A 23,319-nucleotide genomic window follows, 5' to 3' on the forward strand; every position below is an offset into this window, starting at 1 on the left:
TTTTGTTTCACCACTGTAGAGCATAGTTCAGCAGTTGCTGAATTGAAACCACTCTTGAAACCACGAAATAAAGATAAGCTCATAAAATGAATTAGGAAGTATACGAATTTAGTTTTGCAGGATTCGAATATAGGACATTGGAGTAGAAAGTAATCTATCGTTTCTCCTTTCGCAGATGAAGCACACGTGACTCTGATCAGTTTCCTCTGTACATCTTTTGGAGTAAATATTACACATATATTCCTGAATTGAAACCACTCTTAAAATCACAAAATAAAGAAAAGCTCGTAGATTTAGTTAAAGCGTATGTAAATTGGATTTTTAAAAATGTAAAAGAATGCCAGGATTTATGACATCCCAGCAGAAAGTAGTCTACTGTTTCTTCGTTTAAAGTGCTGCAGATGTAGCACACTTGGCTCGGTTCAATTTCCCCATTACATTTTTTGGTGCAAATATTGCGCATATATTGCAAGCTGTACTTGAGCTATAACTCGCTTTATTGCTCGTGGGAGTCGAGTGGGTACTTCTGAGGGTCGTCCTCCAAAGATCTCGGTAGAATCAATTGCACGGAGTTCGAGGTCCTCCACGATTCTAAGTCTTGCCCTTTCAGAACATCCTTCTATCGATTAGAAACTTCTTCATTTCTTCTGGATCGTCAGTCAAGTTCCCAGTTTCTTGAGAGATCGCACACGCCGACTGTGACCAATAAGTCTAATTGTAAGTTTCATTGTCCAGTTATATTTGTGTTCTCCTTCAAGAGGAGTCGTAGAAAAGGTCAATCAACCTACTCGTGCAACCTTACCTGGCTACATACAGGGTGTCCCGTAACTGGCGGTACAAGCGAGTAGGGAGTGATTCTACGTGAAAAAGTAAGTCGAAAATATATAATAAACATTTTTTATGCGAAGCTTTGTTTTCGAGAAAATCGACTTTGAAATTTCGCTTTGACTTTTATTTATGGAGTCATATTAAATCAATTGTGTATCCTGAAGAAATCACAAGCTGCGAGCAATTCAAAAAAGAGATTATTGTAGTCTTTCATACATAAAACAATCGAATACGTTAGAAAGCGTTTATAGAAATGTAATTAGAAGAGAAAAAGTATGGGCAACATTTTCAGCAATTCCTGCAATTCTGTAAAACTTTATGATTACTTCAACATTCTATTTCATTAAGTGTTCTTAATTTCTCGTTACGATAAAAACAAACTTAAACCGTGATAATAACCACCGAGACAACGATGTACAGTGAGATTCGTTACATCGAGACATGATCAAGTACATCCGTACCCGGCGAAAATTCAAAGTCGATTTTCTCGAAAACAAAGCCTTACACGAAAAATTTGTATTCTATATTTTCGACTTACTTTTTCATGTAGAATCACCCCATTTTCGCTTGTACCACCAGTTATCGAACATACTGTATATTAACTTGAAATATATCAAAGGACCTACCACTCCGACCAAAAACTCTATACTGAGTTATCCAGTTATCTTTTTTTTTTCTTCTCTAATCGTTAAATCTTCTCAATCACTCTCTTTATATAACTCTTTGAATTTACATCCCACTTTCTGAATTTTAACGAACCTTCTCCGACCGTACGTATCAGTTTTAAATACATGAATGCCGAAACATCGATCGCTACTCCTCCAATTAAAATATGAGCTCCAATCTCGTCGAATAATCGTTTCGAAACTTTCGAACGATAGAGTGTGACTAATGGGATATAAAGCAGTATCGGCTTTCATAATCCCACAGATCTCTCGTGGCATTGTTAAACAAAGGGTCTCAGCTTATTACCAACGAAGGTGGACGCTTTGTCATTGATCCTCCATGAAACCTCCCGCTGGCATATCGTGCTGGTTCAACGCATTTAATTGAAGCGATTAAAAGCATCCGCGATTCACCGTGGGCCCGTTCGTTAATCATTGGAGGTCGTGGGTGTGCTCGCGGAATATGAACACTGTAAGTTGGGAAACGTGTAATCATTGTCGAGGATGGAAGCTTCCATCAACTCTGGCGACCCGGAAGACGGAAGACGATCCCGACGAGATACTGGATACGCCAATTTCTAACGTGAGATTAGTCAGCACGGTTCGCGCGAAACGACTTGCTTCTAAAGATTCTTATCTTAGAATAAGATTCTCTCCTTTGCTCGATCGCCTGTTACGAAACCAGAACCACGAAATAAAAGTGTGGGAGTAGTTTTACAGAGCTGGAACTCTTTTCGGAACCTTTAACGTTCGCGGCCCCGTATTTTTAGATTAGAACCGTGTCCGAGGGAATTAACTCATTGCTGGACTATTTAGTTTGACGAAATCCGGGTTAGATCGAAGTTCGTCGAAGGAATTAAAGTGGTAAGCGACACTAGCTCAAGCGATGGGAAAGATGCTTGCAGAGTTGAGAGGAGAAGCATTTTGCTGTAATCTGTAAAGTAGCGGTATATTTATTTGCCACATGCTATGTACTGTTTTTGTAGAAATCAAATGTACATGACTCAAACACTTTAAAATTGTAATTTAATTTTTATTCTGTATGTACTAGGTAGACTGGAAAGTAATATCGTTTATATTACATTAAATTCAAACAAATATTTAATTAATTTATATTTCTAATCAATTATGTAATCACCATCGTTATCAACGCCCTTTTCCCATGCAGTGTGCAAATATTCAATGCGATATCGATGAAAAGTTAATGAACTGATGAGTTATAAATAAATATTTAAAATTGCCAAAACGACGTTACTTTCCAGCCCACCTAATATATAGGGATACTTTTAAGTAATAACTCTTTTGATGAGTTATTTGTCAGGATTTTTGATAAACTTGAACAATACAATCACACAAGACAAATCCAACAATATATTAAACATTTTTTTCTTAAAACTTAATTCAGATAAATCTCAAGTAATCTAATTTCACAGAAAGATAGAACATGTATTCATACCTCTTTATCATGGAACGTAACGTTTAAAGTATTGTTGCATTTGACTTATAAAGTTTCCTTCATGTGTTATGATTGTATTGTTTAAATTTATCAGAAAGCCTGACAAATAGCTCATCGAAAGACTTATTAATTAAAAGTACCTCTTACAATTTATTTGCTATATACTGTTTTCGTGGAAGTCAAATGTACATGAGTCAAACATTTAAAAATTGTAATTTCATTTTTTTTCTGCATATATATAGGACTTGTTTTTTCAACTAATCTACAAATTTTGTAAATTTTTTGGAACTTACCAAAGACACTGATCGTTGTTGAAGCTTGAGTCCCAAGTCTTCTTTTTCGTCGCCACAGTCAGTTGTATAGAATAGCACACTTTTCTTCGATCCCCTGAAATGAACTCTCATTGATATACGTCGCATAATATGAATTAGACTGTTTTTTTTATCACATATTTAACGTCGCATCAACCTTTGGTTATTAGCGACAGTTTCCGTATATGGACCAACATTTAACATTAGAGAATTAGATTGTTGTATATTTATTATATAGTACGATCGTACGCATTTTGCTTACTCATTGCAGTCTATTTGACGCAACTATAATAATCTATTCAATATCAATAATCGTGTTATATCCTCGTAATACTTCCTCGTAATACTAATCGACAAATTTCTTGTCATATTTGAAATGTACTTTACTTTTACCAACATCTCAATAACAAATAACTAAAATATCTTTCTGTTTGCTCATTCAAACTCCAATTGGAACATTGAGTACTCCAGGAAAATATAGTTGAGCAATCCTGCTATAATCAAAGCTCACGCAACAAGCAAGGTAATCAATCCAATGAGAAGAAGCTTCGCTTACACGATATATTCTATAGTAATCATTTACATCTGTTACTTCCTTGCTTCAACTTCACGTATTGCTAAATCTCCATACGATCTTTCAATCATCAATGCAACGCAATAATTTCACGCAACAACTGGAGTTATACTGTACTAAGCCTACTGTTTTCACAATTTTTTATTTCAATTACACTTGTTCAACTCTAAATAACGCGAGGCACATAAATAAATTTCTTTTCACCCGGAGAAAAAAATTCCGCGTCGTGGAGATTAATGAGGACCGAGATCTGCATTAACACGATCACTCGATAATTTACAACCGGTACAGCAAAGTAAGATTGGCTAAGAAGTAGCCTGACGGAACAATCAGTGCGTGAAAATTCAGTGCAATTACACTCGTGTAAAATCATTCCGGAAATGTTTTACCACATGAAATGCGATAAGAAAAGAGGTTATTGGAGGGATCATTAAAGCAGAAAGTGTAAATCGAAAACTAATAATAAGTATTGCAACAATGTTCACGACAGGGATGGGTAAAAGTTTTTTTTTTATATGGTTTTATTTTTCGTCGCTTCTACCCTTCTATCTTTCTGCTTCCCCGCCCTGTATAATATTTCTGATACCCAATAAAAATATTGATGATCGTAGAATAAATTTGGTCATTATTGCTAATCTATTCATTACTAGTTCTATTCGAATAATTATTCTTATAGATGATCGAATTATTCCAGCTCATATAGCAAAAATAAAATAAAGTATGCCAATAATTTTATGATCTGCATTAATAGGATAAAATCATTTTGTTAGTAAAATAAATTATTTAATATTCAAAATGTATGATACCGAAAATATTAGGTACTGGAAAAAGTTCGTGCGGTTTATTCGTTAATTGTAACTATATATCGATTTTCGTGTGGTAATTGGCAACTATAAGACATGAGTTTGGTTTCATTTTAATGCTTGATCTTTGTAATTGGTATGCATGCTCTGTGGAGTTCAATTGTTTCGTTGTTGTGTAGCTATAAGAACAGTAAACATGGACAGCGAAAGAGTAAAAATTCGTGCTTTTATTCTTTACGAATTTAAACTTGGGAGTACAGTAGCAAATGCTGCAAGACGCATTTGTAGCGTTTGTGGGGAAGGTGCTGTTAATGAAAGAACCGCACAGAAATGGTTTAAAAGGTTCAAAAAAGCAAATGAATCGGTAGATGACGAACAGCGTTCAGGGCGTCCATGTGTCATCGAACACGAAAAATTCATCGAGTACGTAAGTTCAAATCCAAGAAAAAGATGTCCCGAGCTTGCTCAAGTATTCGAATGTGAAGAATCTACCGCAAGAAAGCGAATTCATTCACTTAATTTTCACAAAAGATTGGACAAATGGATACCGCACCGTTTAACGGAAGAGAACAAATACTCCCGGCTGAGCATTTGCAATATCCATTTATCGATCGAATTTTAACTTGTGACGAAAAGTAGGTGGAATATGATAATGTACGACGATCACGCCACTGGGTTCAGAAGGGGTCATGTTCAACAGGAACCATACCAAAATCGAGTCCCCATTCGAAGAAGGTGTCGATCACTGTTTGGTGGACTACACGAGGTATCGTTCACGTTGATTTTCTTCCACGTGGCAGACTATTACTGCAGATACTTATTGCAAAGAAATTGATGGAGTCATTGATGAAATTGATGACAAACGGTGATTATTTCGTTGAATAAACCTATGATTTAAAACAGATTTGAGTATTTGTATTTTTCTCTGAAAATCCGCACGAACTTTTTCCGGTACCTAATAATATTGGCTCGTAGGACCATGAACCGAAAATATCAAAGTAAGTGCCAAATTGTCTGCAGGAAACAAAAATTCAGCTATAGAGTGTTAAGACTCTGAAACCTACGAAATGTTCGTATAATTTTGATACGCAGTATAGTATCCTCAACGAAGACACAGTTGGAAGAGCTTCCTAAGCTCTGGTACTTATATATGCCAGACGTCACTGTATCACGAGTGATTCACATTATCCTTCGTGCAACCGTCTGTTAAAACATTCATCAAAGCACCCACCAGACGGAACGGTGACGGATAGCGCGAATACGTCTAAGGAAAACCCATTAAAGGGCGGACGGTTGTCTGACGTATAGCGCGAATCAGTGTTTAAAACAAAACCTGGTACATAATACGGTAGTATGGTCTGCGTTTATAATAATCACACCTAAGTGCTTTCCCATTCCGGTTGAATGACTGATGTACAGCGAGCACGGGCGAATCAGCGTAGCAACGAATCTCGTTCATAGCGAAGACAGCAACATTGCAACCTATGTTAATTTCCTCGCTGCGCTGACATCTGAAACAGAAAATAACGGTCGCTGGTCAGATGAAGGTTATCCTTGGGCAGACTATACTTTTAGATAGTTCTTGGAATGAGTTTAATCGTAATTCATACGGTTAAATAACGGAGCGTTTTAAACGGTAAACGAGCAATTGGTAATGTTACGGTACTATGTGGTATTGTTCATCGTGCTCGCAAGCAATTAATGTCGTTAGGTAGAATCAGTCGTACAGTTCACCGCGAAGGCTTGTCGCGAGCGCGATCATTTCCCCTTTCTTTACATTTTTTGATTCTACTTTAAACCTAATGCATTGAAAAGTGCAGGGAGAGATCTCTCAATTTGCGCCATGCCGCATTGCATGGTTACAAACATAGGCAATGAATGTTGACCATTTGAAAACAAAATCACAGACAATACTGACAGATGCTAAATAAGAGTTAATTTTCAAAAGATGTACACCCTCGGTCAGAAATATGTGGACACTTCCTTAGTAGAAATAAATATGTAATAAAAGTTGCGAATCTATTAATATCAATTATATCATTTATGTTTTGATATGCTTATGATACATTAGCGAATATATTTTATTAATAGTTTCTTTTTCCAAAGACCAAACTTGGATACTATTAATTTCTTCAATGTATCCGAAGTAATATTATCTCATTTATTTTGTAATATTTCGACATAAATGTTTTTGGTATATTGAACATTCTTTTGGAACTTTTTTATCTAAACGATTTTATAGTTCCACTATAAAATTAACTATGCCACTAAAAACATTTAATATTGTTAAGTGTTGTTAAATACACATCCAATATAGAATTTAGCAACAAAAGTTGTATAGTAACTTCATTTGTAAATGGTTGAAAAATGTGTTATTAATACTCACATTGCACGCGTTATAGAAGCTTAAGTTAAGACATTGTGTGTAAAAATGAATGTACATAATAAAATAATTAGTAAAAGTTTTACTATTGACTTAATGGTTGAACGGGTATGATTTTATATATTAACGGCACAATGCTATGTAATGTAAAATCTATTATAATTTCTTAATCGCGATTATTAAATTAGTGTGAAGACGAAACATTTTTAAATCTCTGAAATGAAAAAAAAAAAGTGTGGTTCCGGCCGGGATCGAACTGGCGACCTTCTGCGTGTAAAGCAGACGTGATAACCGCTACACCACGGAACCTCTGTCCTTCTTTTTTTAATATTTACTAGATCTTAATACATATTAAAGTTTATATAATATATTTCATAATATTTTGCGGTAAATTGATAATTTTATCTTTATTTACCTGACCTGATTTAAAAAGATACTTTTTGAAGACAACATTTCTCTGAGTTTGTTATTAAACCTCTGCTATCGAAACTGTTTATTTTGTTAGTTTTATAATAGATATTTTTTAATTTGTTTTATGTAACATTGTCTAAAATTAAATGGACTATTTTTATTAGTAGAAATACTATTAATTGATTATTACTAGTAAAATTGTTTTCATATTTAATTATCTAAAAATTCTATGTATTTTTAAATCTAGATTTAATATACACAGATGTACATTGATTTGTCGATATTGTTATTACATAACTAAGAGTGCTGTTCATAACAGACTTTAAATCTGGTATAACATCTACTCCGTACTGAAAGCAATTATCACGGAACTGTATGTCGCTATGAATGATTGTTATGCAGAACTAAAATTACTTTGCCGTATTGATTCTAATTCCAGCAGCAGTATCAGCTCTGACATTAATTTTACTTATGGCTTCGGTATTGCTTCCAGGGAGATGAAAATAGTGAATTGAAATTGTTACAGAAGTAGAAACTTTTAGAAACTGTCGTAATAAAGTTCTACTTGAAACTATTGCACATGAAGAATTGAAATACTAAGCAATAGTTATTATTAGACTGCGGATCTTTATGCAAAATAAAATCTTCGCGAACGAGCTTACAAAAATTGAACCTAAATAGAAATTTATTTTATTCTGCAAATATTATAACACGAACTTTACTTTCAATCATTTTATATTCTTGCATATTGTTTGCATTTTGTAGGTTTCTTGTACATTTAAATTTCCTATAAATGCATAAAGATCCGCAGTCTAGTTATTATAGTTAAGACTCGCAGATCTTTAAATTGAGAGACTTTGAAGTTTGCTACAGTCTACAAAGTAAAATCACCCTTCTAAAAGTTTGGAATTTTCACTTAGAATAAAATATCAATCTAGTGAGAAACTTTTCTACATTTCAATATCTATTGATTGGAACAATTAAAACTTAATATCTCCAACATAATTAAACATTTCTGATATATACAGCATCATTCAGTGTTCGATTAAACATTAATAACAATTACAGTTCAGAATAAGTATTCATTAGAGACATTAATTGTGAAAAATTTGTTAATATTTTAACATCAGTTGATTAGACCAACAAAATATTAATTTCTGACAATAGTTAAATTAATGATTAACAAGACTTATAATTTAAACAACGATGTGAAATATGATTTTGCTGTGATATTAATGTTTCATGAATTATTTTCACGAAAATTATTCAACGAGTCTTCGAATCGAGTGTCACGCGGTTGTTCGTCCTTCCCCTTCTCTATCTAGAGACGCACAAGCGAGCCGCGACCCTCGATCGACAGGTATACGAAGGGTGCGGTCTCATTCTTCGACGATCCTTTGGTCGGTATGGATCTTGCGATCGCGTGTTCGCGTCTCGCGTCTCTTCTATTTTTGCTTGTTTAGTTTCCTTTAGTTATCATAGCTTGGTATTGCTTGTGGGTAGCTTAGTTTGGTTTGGTTAGTTTTAGGGCATGTATCTAAGTTAGTTTTAAGGCATGCGTGTACGAGAGTCTCTCCTCTACCAAAGAATTATTAATCAACTTGTTTTGTTTGTTCGTAAGTCTATATTGGGCTCGAAACATCGTTCTCCACTTCGGTCACTATTACTTGATGTGATAAGTGAAGTGACCAACTGTGTCACTGGACAGAAAGGTCGGTTGCCGTCCTACTGGTGGATCTGTATTCGAGGGGAAGACAATCGGCTCCTCCGGATCGGTTCTCTGCTCCCTGTATCCCTTCTGGTGTAGTCCAGGCTCCCGGCGCAGTGCAGTAAGTCCAAAGCGCAGTGAGACGGGTGCAAGTCGGGTCCTATCGTGGCTCCCAAATGGGTACAGGGTGTGGAGGACTGGTTCGGAGGCGTCGATCGTCTTCCTCTCGAGTCCAGATCCAACAAGAGGAAACGGGACTGACTCAGTAAGTCCAGTTTTATGGTCGCGTCGCGTCGCGATCTCAATTTAGCTTCCATTTAGTTCAAATAATTATTTGGCAGAGTCAGACTTAGACTTTGGAAATCCAAGGGAATTTTGTTTTTTCTTTGATTTCCACGGTTTCGTACTTAGTATTAAGCTCGTCGACTCTATGTAGGGTATGCATCTACGTATGTATACTCTATGTAGAGGGAGATCGAAGGAACTTTGATTCCTTCTATCTCCGGGTCTCCAGTCGCAGCAACCTCCACGTGGTGAGACCTGGTAATCGGTATTATTCGTGACGAACAATCCTTCGTCGCGAGTAATACCGAGCTAATGGCTGCGAACTTGTAAAGTGTAAAGTGTAAAATGTAAAAAGTGTAAAGTGCAAAGTGCAAAGTGTAACGTGTAAAGTAAAACTAGCTTTCGATTAGCAGGGACAACATCAAGGAGCCGTGGCTGGTATATTTTGGATGATGTGCAAGAATTGGTCATTTTTCACCGTGAAAGAAGGAAATTCTTATCGACAAATTGGTAAAATTTGTAATCTAAGTAAGAGACTGTGGAGGATATTGTGCGAAGATATAATTTCGACAATCAGGTCAAACCAATTGCTCAACAAGGACAGCTAAAGAAATTTGACGATCAAGATAACGTAATATTGTAAGAAAAATAAAGCAGAATCCCGGATTATCCGGCACTGTGTTAATTTCTCAATTATTAGAAGAAAGAAAAGGAAAAAAAGTTCATCCAGACACAATACGTCGAGTCTTAAAAGAATATGGTAAAAGATAATGGCGGAGTAACTCGTAAGAAATCATACATAAATGAAGTAAATCGCAGAAATATATATGATCAATGCAGACAATATAACCATTTAATGTATACTAAATGTATTAAAAATTCTATCATTACACTTGTTGCATTCAACCTCATCTTGGATCTTTTTTACCATTACTACAAAAAAGAAGAATCTGAATGAAAGAAGGATGTTACGATGGGTGAAATGTCATCTGGCTTGGAATCTTTTCTCGTTCAAACTTCTTAATATCCGACGCGCTCTCATTAATCTTCGGAAGTAGGTACTTCATATTCTCAATCTCCTAACTTTCTTATTTCTCGTATTTCATTTCCTCGCTTTACAAATTGCCCTTGACACAAATCAGTGTAACGACCTTAGGATATAGTACTCTGAAGTTTTTTTTATATGAGAATAACAACATTTACTACAATAACGAAGCATTTTTATTAAGCATTCGAAGATTTCAAAGAGTAAGCAATCAAAGGACTGTAACGAGAGACAATAATAATAATAATATGAAGGTTATATATATGACATGTTACAGTCTAATATAACATCTGTTCTCGTATAAATGATTAAGGATATTACAAAATTTTTTAACCTGGATTTTACAATCCTCAAATACTTAAAGGGGAAATTAGGTTTAGGACTATGATTTTTTAGTGATTTGCATGAATTCTTTTATAAAGAAAGGAATGTATATCATTTCATGATACTTTGAGAACATTTCATACATATATTCAAGTAAATATTGTCATTTCTTTTAAGTATTTCCGCGGAAAATATGGAAAATATCAATTGCCCATCGGAGGTCACCATCAAACGTAGCTGCTTTGCATACATTCTGGAGGCCACAGTTATCATCTGAAATCAATACGGATTTCAATTTACTTTAAATACATGTCTTTCTTCTATAAGAATCTACATTTGGAGTAATATCATTGTATAAAGTATCTTTTTATTGCAAAAAACGTTATACAAAAATGACAAAAAGTTATGCTCTTTCGTTTAAACACTTCTAAAAATGCAATACTCAATTCTTTAGGGGGAATTTAGGTTCTTCTAGAACAAAGACATGTCTTTAAAGTAAATTTAAATCCCTATTGATTTCAGATGAAAACTGTGGTCTCCAGGATGTACGCAAAACAGCTACAGTTTGATGGTGACCTCCAATGGGCGGCAGCTGATATCTTCCATATTTTCCCAGGAAACACTTCCAAAAAATTACAATATTTACTCGAATATATGTACGAAATATTCTCAAAGTTTCATTAAATTATATACATTCCTTACATGTTAAGAAAATTCACGCAGATCACTAAAAAAACGTAGTCCAGAACCTATTTCCCCTCATAATTTTCATTTGTACGTTAATCCATACTCATTTATATTACAAGAAGTCGAATCAAATAGAAACATATCATAAAGCTTGCAAACGCGTGTCTTTATTACAAATTTTATATTATTTCATTTCAATCTCAACTTCAAACTAGTGCATTCTACTAAACAAAAATAAAACCTACAAATATACAATTGCTATACCATGATTTTTACCAACAAATCGCAGCCACGAGAAGCGACTCCACGAATATACGAATCCATGCAAACAAACCCAAGCCAAGATAGCCCAAGAAACTCTGCGCTAAAGTACACACCAGCAACGCTCCTCTAGCTAGATAAACCCTCGAGAAGGAAATAAATGGAAACTTTTCGCGATCTTTAATTTCGTTTGCCGTTCGAAAATAAACGTATCGTAGGTCGTTCGTACCGCGCTTACAATCAAATACGAGTCCTCCACTCGGAGATGATAGCGAGCTGTGGTTTGCAGAGGTGTTCGAGTGGCGCCAGGACGTTCTTCGGCTTCGAACTAACGCGACGCAGTCGACTGAACAGCGTTACGAGCAATCTTATACGTTAATGTATTAAGTAACCCTACACGTTGACTAGTTGATCTGCATAAGTTATGCGCGAGAAAGTTCATTCCTTCGGCCATTGCGATATCTCTCGTACATCTATATCTGCCCGTATGCAGAGGTGTGTACGCGTCTACGTAAATTACCGAGCTCGTAGACACGGGATAATCCGACGCACGACTCGGCATGCGTAAGTGTCTAGCGGGTGCGGAATAATGCACGTGCGCGAGGTATTGGAAAGTACGAGAGATCGATTATACATCCCGACCGGGGATTACATTTCTAGGCGGTTGCTTTCTTAGTCGTTGATGTCATTCATGTTTAGTAGCCTCTTCGTGCCAGCGGTATCGTTCACCGATGCAAACCAGTTTCCAGCCAATTTATATTGTTATTGCCGCGCCGCGGGTGTCCGTGTGAACGGGACACGCGAAAAAACGTACTTATTGCTTTATGCCTTTTGTGCGCGTCATATATGCATTTATGCGCGAATGATACGCAGACGCACGCAAAAAATGTACGGACGACTGGCAAAGTTATGTATTGCAACGTACATAAAATAATATAAAAATAACGATAATACACTGTATATTATTATTATTTTGTATACACTGTATTATTGTACGTATTCTAATATAATATGTAGAATGCACATGATTTGTGATCATTTTGTCAGCACAATAGAGAAACATTCCTGAATAATAATAAATAATAATATACAGTAAAATATACTGTATTATTATTACTATTGTATTATACGTATTGCAATGTAATATGTAGAATGCACACGATGTGTGATCGTTTTTCAGTACAATGAAGGAACAGCCCTGACGAAATAACTGAGATTATATTTTGAAACAAGTTCTTGCTTGGATTTATAGGTATTATATTTCCAACAAAACAAATTGATTTGCAACGAGAAAGTGGAATCGAATAGACTACAGTTTTAAACGACGTCTCTTTATTTTATATAATTGATTAATTTTTGTCCTTCACTCTCATCTACTAAATTTTGTTCACATTTTATTCAACATGAAGCTAAATGTTTCTAACGACCACTACCACGAAATTTAGTAAAAGAGGAGCAACAGCATTATTAAATAAGTAAGATGAGTGTACGATAATCAGTAAAGGAGGAACAACAGCATTATTAAATAACTTAATAGATTTTACGTTGTCAATCGTCTCTCATTTCGTATTTTATCAAGCTTCTTATGGAGTTACGTTATTAGTCGAAAACACAATGAAACGTTTAAAACGTATGTATTCGAGGACTGCGCGTTACTATGCTTCATCCTCGGCAGCCTGTAGGCCACAAGCGTTTAACCGTCAGTTCAATTCTGAACCCTGCGAAGTAAGGTTAGCAAATGGAATATTTATGGCGTGCATAGCTTGGTATACTGTACAATACGCTAAAGGATGATGGGGAAGGGAATATTATACGTGGCCAAGAACCATGACGAAGCCGTGACGAGGACAGCTGTCTGTCAGGTGTGCAGGACAATCCCACCGTGTTGGAACACACGAACGTCATGAACAAAGCACATCTGGTTTTATCTGATAGACAGTGTTTCTATATTATATTAGTGAAAGTATGTCAAGGATATTTTTTTATGATTTGAATACATATTTGAACCCTCTATGGACCGAATTTTGTTTTTGCACGGCATTTACTTTGATATTTTATATTGATGGTGCTGCCAACCGTTATCAATATTGTTAATGGTTATCAGAGATATTATATAATTAAGAAGCATACGTCATTTTGTGGAACAATTAAAATTATTTGGTAAAATGTCGATGTATTAGCATGTGATCTGAAAGTTACACGAGCCCATAGAGGGTTAATTGAATAGAAAGCGTAAGTTTACAGTACAAGCATTTAATTTAGTATGTACATTTGTTTTTGTTAAGATTGGCACAAAGATACAGCAAATTATCAGGAAGGATATCTCGAAATTTTGACTTTTATCCAAATGACAATAGTTTTACTGAAAACCTAGTTGTTCGTCTTTCAAAATTATTGTTTTTCCTTCATAAAATAGAAAGTTTTCATTCAAACAAAAATTTCTTCGTCCTTTAAGCAGATGTTAACGTCCTCTAACATAATTCTTTTTGGTACGTTTCAGATACATTCTCAAGCTATCGTCTACAGCGTAAAAAGAAAGTTTCTATATATTTGCTGTGTTTTGAACATTCATAAATATATCTTAACTATTCATGTATTAAGTTCAATACTTGTACTGTAAAATTATGTTTCGTTTTGGATCGAAATATGTATTTATATTTGGAACAGAAATTCTTGAATTTCTTAAAATATCCTATTTACCGTTCCAATACATGAATATCCAAATATTTTGCGTACTGGTCAAGTATCCGATTATTCACAGTATTTCACTAGTAGAGTATTCAGAATGATCAAGTAGTCAAAGCTAAGGTTACCACTGTAGATCGCGAGAAAAGATTATGCACGCCTCTGTTATAATTGTTTATTAATTCTTCTATGTGAATAAAATGCAATATCAGTAAAATTGACAATTTTTTCCTGACTAATAAAATTAACAACTTCTATTTTGATTTTTAAGGTTTATATCGTACATTTCTGTTATTATTTTTGAAGAGAAAAAAACAAACACCAACAACGAGAGAAAAGTATAACGCAAGAGTAGATTAAAGAAATGGTTAAAATCACAGGTTAAAATTCTCGTGCCCAAGTTTTCACGTTAAAATTTACTCGTCGAGATTAGCTGGATATAAATAGGATCAAGTTTTCTAGTTTCCGTTTGTATGTTAATGGTGGTAACTTGTTGCAACCTCGTGTGAAACACCTCTGTTATAATTGTATAATTCCTCTACGTGAATAAAATGCAATACCAGTAAAATTGATAAATTTACGAAACATTAAATTTATTAACACATAATCTCTTAAAATCTCCTTGTGTACGATACGTAGACATTTCTCATACGATCCTTATCAATGTCCTTATCAGTGTTGAAAGCATGTCAAACACGCAAATAAAAATCCTAAAGGGGTAACGTGTAATTACCTGCACAGATCGCATGCGATTAAACGCATTGTACCGCGAAACGGGGTTACTCTGCACTTTATAAGGTATCTCTGCATCGAAACCTGGAAAAAGATTGATCTGTTTCTTTTCCTCGTGTACGATCATAACCGATCCATGTTAGGATTGGCGCGAAGGTGCCCTATAAGGCGCGAAGTAACCCCATTTTACAGCACTGTGAGTATGCAAAAATATACAGATTGTGCCTGGCTCGTCTCCATTCACCGCGAGGATGAGAGACTCATCGCGTGTATTATTATGGGCCCGGAAACGCCTCCTTTCCGTGTTCTAACCACTTTCTGTTTGCTACAGAGCTTTGAAAGAACACGTCATTACCGAAATTGCTGGAAATGCGTGTTCCTCTCGCTGCAATGTGTACTTCCTTGTGACACGACATCGAATGATACCAAATTCCTGAGGTAAACTAGACTTGGACTTAGAATCGATAAATCATATTTTCTTTGAACGTTCATTGTACGATTTTTATAGGATAGATTTTCAAGAGGCAATAGAAAAGAGATAGATTTGGTAGGTGAAGACACGTCTAACTTAATTAAGTTAGGTAAAGTTTAGATCTTTACAGCAATAACAAAGTTCCTCGATACAATTAACAAAGATATATAAATCAACTAGTACGAATGATTAGTATGTACGCTATGTAGTAGGCTAGACTCGAAGTTTGTATTCGAAAAAAAAGAAGAAGAATATCTATGACTGTTTCGTACATTATTGCATATTAGAATAGTATAAAATTTTGATTTTTGACTAAAATATGTTCCTCGATGTCTGAAGATTCATACAAGCTTAAGTATCATTACAGTAAATTACATGCTCCATAAGTTACATTTATGTAGTACGACATGATTCCTGTTTGCACTTGTAATCAGCGTCACTTAGTTATTATAACTAAGTTATTATTATCATAATAAGTGATATTATATTCGTTTTTTAAATAAAAGAATATTATTAAATAAAATTTTCATTCTCCTTTTCTGATAATTCATTCATGTTCTATAAGTTACATTATGTAATACGACATGATTCCTGTTTGCATATTTTGTAACGAAATAGCTCCGAGGGTAAAGGGTTAAAAATGGTGCTAGCATATTATGAAATATTTAAATGCCTGAGTTACCCCAAAATTGGCCACTTTTCAACATCCTTTGACGTAGAAGCGTCACTCTGCTGCATGTAAATAGCTCCCACAAGTTTGACTTGTAACCAGCTTTTCCTCGGAACATATTGCAACGATTTTCTGATGGAGATTCTCCTCGAAGCGAATGTGTATCAGATACGCGTACAGTCGTGTACCGCTGGAAAAAGGGCGTGTAATAGGGTGGAACTATGGAAAGGATATAAAAAAGACACGCATATGAATTACAGGAGGTTGCGGTATCGTAAGATGATAGAACGAACGATAAAATACCTGTATACAGCTGACAGTAGCAATACTCGGTATTATAAAGCCGATGTACAATGACACAATAGAACTATAACGTCGCGATGGATGATCGCTGTCAGCGTACTATTTGTCATAAAGCGATTGAAGAGATAACAAGATGAACACATAAGCCAGAACGTGGTGTAACTGAACTGGGCGCGACTGATTATGAGTCATTATTCTGGACAGAAGTAAGTTCTTTTTCGTCCTTGCAAACGAAATTAATAATATTTTGGTGATCAATTTTTCTAAGAAAGAATTAAATTATTTGTATTATTATTAAAAAAGTAGTACAGTAATATCTTGATCGTATCTAACAAATCTTCTATTGGAGCACAGAAACTATACCCTGGTATACGATATCGTATACTTAATTTCTTTTATATATTCACATGCAAGAAATGTCTTTCAACGACTATTTTTATGTTATTGCAGCTGTTTGATTGTTAATAATAACATACTTCAGTTGATTTCTGTTTTATGCACTATGTATTATGTAATTATGTATGTATTGTGTAAGTAACATAATAATCTCTATAAAGAGCTGGTAATTGCATTAAATAAAAAATAGAAAGTTGAAGTATCGTGTATAATTTTGACTGCACCAAAGGTATATTATTATTACCATAATGATTTAGAGTCAATAGCTTACTGGATTTTTCAAGAAAATGTTGAAAAGTATAACTAATCGTTTCATTAACGGCACTGTGTAATTGCTAACCTGAATGAGAGGTAGTCTATTTTACATCACTCTCAGTGAAAAAAAAATGACTACATGACATAACGGTACTTAAGTATATAAAAGAAAGTCGCTCTCAAACTAAATAGCTCTGTATGGTATAAATCGACGAATAAAAATGGCCTTTTCACCTTGTTAAAACCGTGAAACGGCTTTAAAGTGCGACTCCTTTGCACTTTGAGCGTTTAAAGAAACGCGACGTTTAAAGGGCTATTACCACGTAAAATATTACCACGTTTAAGTCGTCAAGTAGCTCTGGCCGACTTTCGTAAACATTTATGCTTTAAAGTGGACCGCAGAATCAAGAGGCACATCTATTTGGAACATGTACGTACTTCGATACGTATCTGTATTTTTAAATCATGGTATCAAAGATTCACTGATTAGCTAGAAAGGGAAACAATTTATGTACTTACTTAAATATGAAAAATTTTGTAAGAGAAAGTGAAATGATATTCATTTTTTCTGTTGTTGCTTTAATTGGAACTCGAACGAGCTTGAAAATAAATATATTATACATATATGTTTATGTTTAAATATTAATATAAATATATTTTCGAATATTAAAATTTTATATGTATGATGCACATATAATGTATAAATTATCATCTTTTATGAATTATAGATATAACTTATAGATATAATTTATGTTTAAATATAATAGAATAATATTATAATATAATATTTATATATACATATTAATATAAATATATTTTAGAATATTAAAATTTTATATCAATAATATACACATAATACACAAATTATCACCTTTTGATTAGAATCGCAATATTCTTGTAGCCTAACAAACGAGCAATATTTCATTTAATTTTAATTCAAACATGGCCGAGCATATTTAATGTTTTTAGTTGTAAGTATATTAAACAATTTACCAAGAGAAGAAAAAACGTTGTGCTTCGTGTATAAATAATTAAATTATGAAACAATTAAGTCAAGCTTACCCTAGTATTTGAATATTTTTGTTACTCACTGTATATGCTAATATCCTCAAAATTGTTATATAATGGAGGTATAACTAAGGATTGTTTGAGAAGCATGACATTTTAAAATGTTTCTAATACATTACTAGGAGCGACCGAGACGGTAGGAGTTAGGTGGGGTTCTCGTCCCTGGAACTCCCACTAACCAAGTCAATTGTTTCGTTGACCCAACCTTAATTCTACCTAAACACCTATGAAAATTACGTTAACAACGAGGCAGTAATAGGAAAACAATGTTCATCCGTTGTCATACGAGGGCTACTAGTTCTGATAAGCATGTAAGCAAAGATAACAGAATTTTCTTAATGCAAAAAGCATTTAAGGTGGTATCCTGAATTAGGAGGTCTAAAAAAAGCGGTTTTTCGTAAAATTTTTTTTAGGATGGAAAAAAATGATTAATTTTATCGAACTTTTTATCCTATTTTCATACATATTTGAGTAGTCTGTACAAATTTCTTCAACAAGAAATATTCAAATTGAGTCGACTGTGACGCACATTTGTAAAGCACCTCACAATTGAAACCTCCTATAGGCGGGAAAGATCCAGGTCGTAATTTTGGTTTGACACAACAAAATTAAAAGAAATGTTCATTTTCATACATTTTTCTTCTATGTGAACTAAGAAAAACCCGCAAAAATGGTGAAATGTGAAATTACTGCATGTTTGAAAAAAGGACCATTTCTTTGGGTGAAAAAAATCACTTTAACTTGTAACAAAGTTGTTTAAAATTTTTTTTTTTTATTAATTGTCTTAGTTCACATAGATGAAAAATGTATGAAAATGAAAATTTCTTTTGGTTTTTTTGTGTCAAACCAAAATTACGACCTGGATCTTTCCCGCCGATAGGAGGTTTCAATTGTGAGGTGCTCTAGAAATGTGCGTCACAGTCGATTCAATTTGAATATTTCTTGTTGAAAAAATTTGTACAGACTACTCAAATATGTATGAAAATAGGATAAAAAGTTGGATAGAATTAATTATTTTTTTCCATCCCAAAAAAATTCACGAAACACCGCTTTTTTTTACACCTACAGTCTTAACATTCTTCAAATACCTTAACTACCTGGCATTTTCCTACTAAATGATTTTAATTTTTGGTGAACTTAATCGAAACGTCTAAAAAATGGGTTATTAACATATTAAAAAATATTATCCAAGTGATGTAAATTGATCTAGTACAAGGGTGAGTCTTTTAAATAACAAGAAATATATATCGAAGGTATTTTTTGTTCTGACTAATAAGAGCAACGACTTCTATTTTGATTTTCAAGGTTTATATCGTACATTTTTGTTATTATTTTTGAAGAGAAAAAAAGAAACACCAACAACGAGAGAAAAGTATAACGCAAGAGTAGATTAAAGAAATGGTGTCACAGGTTAAAATTCATGTGGATAAGTTGTCGAGTTAAAATTTACTCGTAGAGATTAGCTGGATATAAATAGAATCAAGTTTTCTAGTTTTCGTTTGTATGTTAATGGCAGTAAGTTGTTGCAACCTCGTGTGAATCATCTCAGATAACACTCTGTTATGAAAATTATTCTCGGAATCTAAGCCACTGTATGACCCAGTTGAACACAATGTTCTTTAATAATACATTGATAGAAACTAGGAGTACTGTGTTGATGTTCTTTTAATCTAGCGCACAATTTACTTTCGATTAGCCTATTTACCCTTGAAAATAAGTTTGCTCGCCCGTTACTTCGATATTATAATTATACACATACTTCGAGTACCTCGATCAATGATACAAATATCATATTTCGTATGTCGACCATCGCATAATTAAGCGATACTGAAAACAACGTAAACCAGCGTATTCCTAACAGGCATAACTTAAAATTAATTTATTCTGCATCTCCACTTCGAAATTTGTAATTCAAATTTCAAACGTAATCTACTTTTAATAGGGTCTGGTGAAATAACCAACATATGTAAGAGATCCTCGTTTCTAATTGTTCTTGAAGTTTCCAGAGTGGAATTTCAGCGAAAACTTTTGATGCCTTTATTATTGGCTTCCTGGGCTGTTTCGGATAATTAACTGGTACGTAAGAGTTTCCGATATGCTGACAGCCTTATGAATGAGAACTTTGTGAATAGAGAGCACGTCGATAACTTAACGTAGATAAAACCATGAATCTTTAAATACAGTTTAACTTTTTGAGACGAGAATGACCAAGACTTTTAACTACAGAAGCTGTAACGAGCAGCAGAAAAATTATCGAATATTTTGAATTTGGACTGTAAGGCAACTTTTTGGTTAAAAAAGTTTTTGAGAGTACGTAGAAATAGACGATGTTTTTATTGAAGATTTAATATTGCTTGTTGATAATACTAGTTAGACGATGTTTAATTGGTAGTTGCGATGCATTTAACTTAATTAAAGAGAAAGGTCTGTAGTAGTTTGCAAGAGTTTACATTTTAATATTTTTGACGGAAGCATGATGAAAATATTACGTAGACTGGAAAGTAACGTCGTTTCTTTTACATTAAATTCAAACAAATTTTTAATAAATTTCTATTCTTAATCAATTACGTAAGCGCCTTCGTTATCAACAGCCTTTTGCCATTTAGTGTGCAAATTTTCAATGCCATATCGATAAAAATTAATGAGCTGATGAGTGATAAACGAGTATTTAAAATTGAAGAAACGACATTACTTTTCAGTATATCTAATAAAATACGTTGATAAAACAATGTACAAAATCAAGTTATACATCCATTGAGATGGATAATTCTAAACTAGTTGCGAGACGTTAAGTATAACTATAGAAAATAGTAATCGTAGGTCCTCCATGTATTAATGAAAACATTTAGTCTTCCTGTATTGCAATTTTAATAAAGCTAAGTGAATTAATTATTTAAACACGAGTATGTACTACAAAACAAAATAAAAATTTGGAGCCTTTATTATAAGACTGCAGTTTGGGAAACACTGGCTTATGTCATAAGGACGAACCTCCTTCACAGGAAGTACTTGGGCGGGCCATTTCCTTTTCTTGTGTTCAGATCTTTCTTTGATGTATGGCGATGATGGTCTTCCTCTTTTAACAAACATAAACCTTTCTCCCATGACGCATACAGCCTTCTTTCTTTCTTTAATATTTTTTTTCTTCGTCACTTCCAAACCATATGGTCTCATTTTTTAACCATTTCATCCCTGGTTGATATTCAGAGTCATCAAAAGCAAAATCATCTTCACCGCCAATATTTCCGTAGTTTTACTTGTAAACTTCCAAGTAAATTAAGAAAAATGGTTCTGAGCCACATTAAGTGGCTAAAATAGGCTTGAAAGCTTCAAATATATAAAAACATTTGGACTTTTAATTATTTTCAAATATTCTTAAATCTGTTTAACAGTTTATAAAGTGTTGGATAGATACATAATGGAAGAAATAATAGTTTCACATTCCAGAATACACCGTTTCCCACATAAAGTACTGGAAATATTTATTGCATCACCCACGAACTCATTTAATTCCAGTTCTTGTAGCTGTAATTGGTAAATTGTTCGATATTCGACTTGCACTAGCCTAGATTTCAAGCTGTCTACTTTTACTTGACAATCAACTAATGATATTTTCCCAGTATCAATACTAGCTGAGATGTCAGTAATACCATATTAAATATTCAAGAAATAGAATGTTTCCAATACTTATTGGTGGACTGCAACATTTGGTACACAATTTATATTGTTCCAATTACATTCGCCAGGATAATAACAGTTCGCACTTGATATAACTCCTGGCGTTATGCACGCTATTGCATCCTGTTTGTAAATGTAACACATCAATTTGATCGTAAGATGTAAGAAATTGCCTTGGCTTTACGTAACTCGGGGAACTAAAAGCATTGCGATTGTAGTTTCGAATTCACGAAACCGTTGAGAGGCACATCTTTCCATTCGAAAAGTACAGCTTGAAAGGAAGATTATCAGGAATTTCGTGAAGTATATTCGACATTACTTACACTAAAAGGTTCGCCCCAGAGTAGGATTGAGGCGGTATTATTTATTCTTTTATTCGGTCGTTCTAAAAATTCGTACCAGTTATACTTCTGCTACTCGAATTAATATGCGAAACATACTCTTAAGTGTTATAAAAAAGGCAATGTCTCTCATTTTATAATATTTTCTCACTTTTAGGACAGTCATGATACCGTCGCTGTAAAATTTCTGAAGTTTTCTTTATTAAATATTGACACAGTCTTCAGCACGAACTTATGAGATGGCTTAATATTTATTAATTTCTAGAAATACGTTTTTATGGATCTTTCATGGGCACATCCAATGCTTTGGTTTATATTTAGAAATATACAGGGTGAGGCATTGAACATTTGCTGGAGCAGTACGTACGGAAATACAAAAAAAAAAAATGGACTATTTAAAGAGTGCTTTGAAACAATGTATTTTCCATTCCAGTCAGTCTGTGTGACTTTGAATGACCTTCAATTACAGGTAATTGTACTCGTCTTGAAACGCTCGATTAGAAAGTACATCAAAAAGTAAATCATTCCATTAACACGTTGACCGTCACGTCACTCACATATGGGTGACAAGGATTTTCACTGAAGAACGAATAAATTAATTCTGAAAGTGAGGTGTCGAAGACAATTAATTTGGATAGGATTGGTTAATTCTAAAGAGGTCGCAAAAATGAGTACTACCACGGATGTTAGATTATGCCATTTCTAATTGTATAGAAAGAAAATTTTAGCTTCGCAGGAATTTTTATGATTATTAGTCTGGCAATCAACTTATTAAAAAAAAATGGTGTTGGCCTCCATATCTCCTGTACACCTCCACCGATAAAAAAACACCAGGATTCTACCATTAACTTTTCAAGGGACATCGTAAGTCCAGGCAAATTTTATTAGTAATTACACAGGGTAAACTTAAAGATATAAGAAAAAAGTAAAATAAAATTTGTAAAAGTGTATTTATACTTTATAATGTTTCTATGTCTT

General features: G+C 34.0%; 1 protein-coding gene and 1 non-coding gene across 7 annotated transcripts in view; both read right to left on the reverse strand.

Moving 5' to 3' along the window:
* Positions 1 to 23,319, reverse strand: part of LOC128891685 (uncharacterized) — a 77,905-nt gene that overhangs the window by 44,189 nt on the left and 10,397 nt on the right. For 3 of the 6 annotated variants that reach the window (XM_054151377.1, XM_054151379.1, XM_054151381.1), the window contains exons 2-3: positions 6,017 to 6,148; positions 3,243 to 3,336 (exon numbers count right to left, since the gene is read on the reverse strand). In XM_054151377.1, coding sequence (XP_054007352.1) covers positions 3,243 to 3,336; positions 6,017 to 6,096 — 174 coding nt within the window. In that variant the 5' untranslated portion in view covers positions 6,097 to 6,148. Of the gene's footprint in view, positions 1 to 3,242; positions 3,337 to 6,014; positions 6,149 to 11,970; positions 12,276 to 23,319 lie in introns of those variants that run through there. The other 3 variants (XM_054151380.1, XM_054151378.1, XM_054151382.1) reach the window with 3 other exon arrangements.
* Trnav-uac (transfer RNA valine (anticodon UAC)) lies at positions 7,257 to 7,329 on the reverse strand. Its single transcript has one exon. It is a non-coding gene; the product is annotated as a tRNA-Val (tRNA).

This window comes from Hylaeus anthracinus, unplaced genomic scaffold, assembly GCF_026225885.1.
Source record: "Hylaeus anthracinus isolate JK02 unplaced genomic scaffold, UHH_iyHylAnth1.0_haploid 12002, whole genome shotgun sequence".
NCBI lineage: Eukaryota > Metazoa > Arthropoda > Insecta > Hymenoptera > Colletidae > Hylaeus > Hylaeus anthracinus.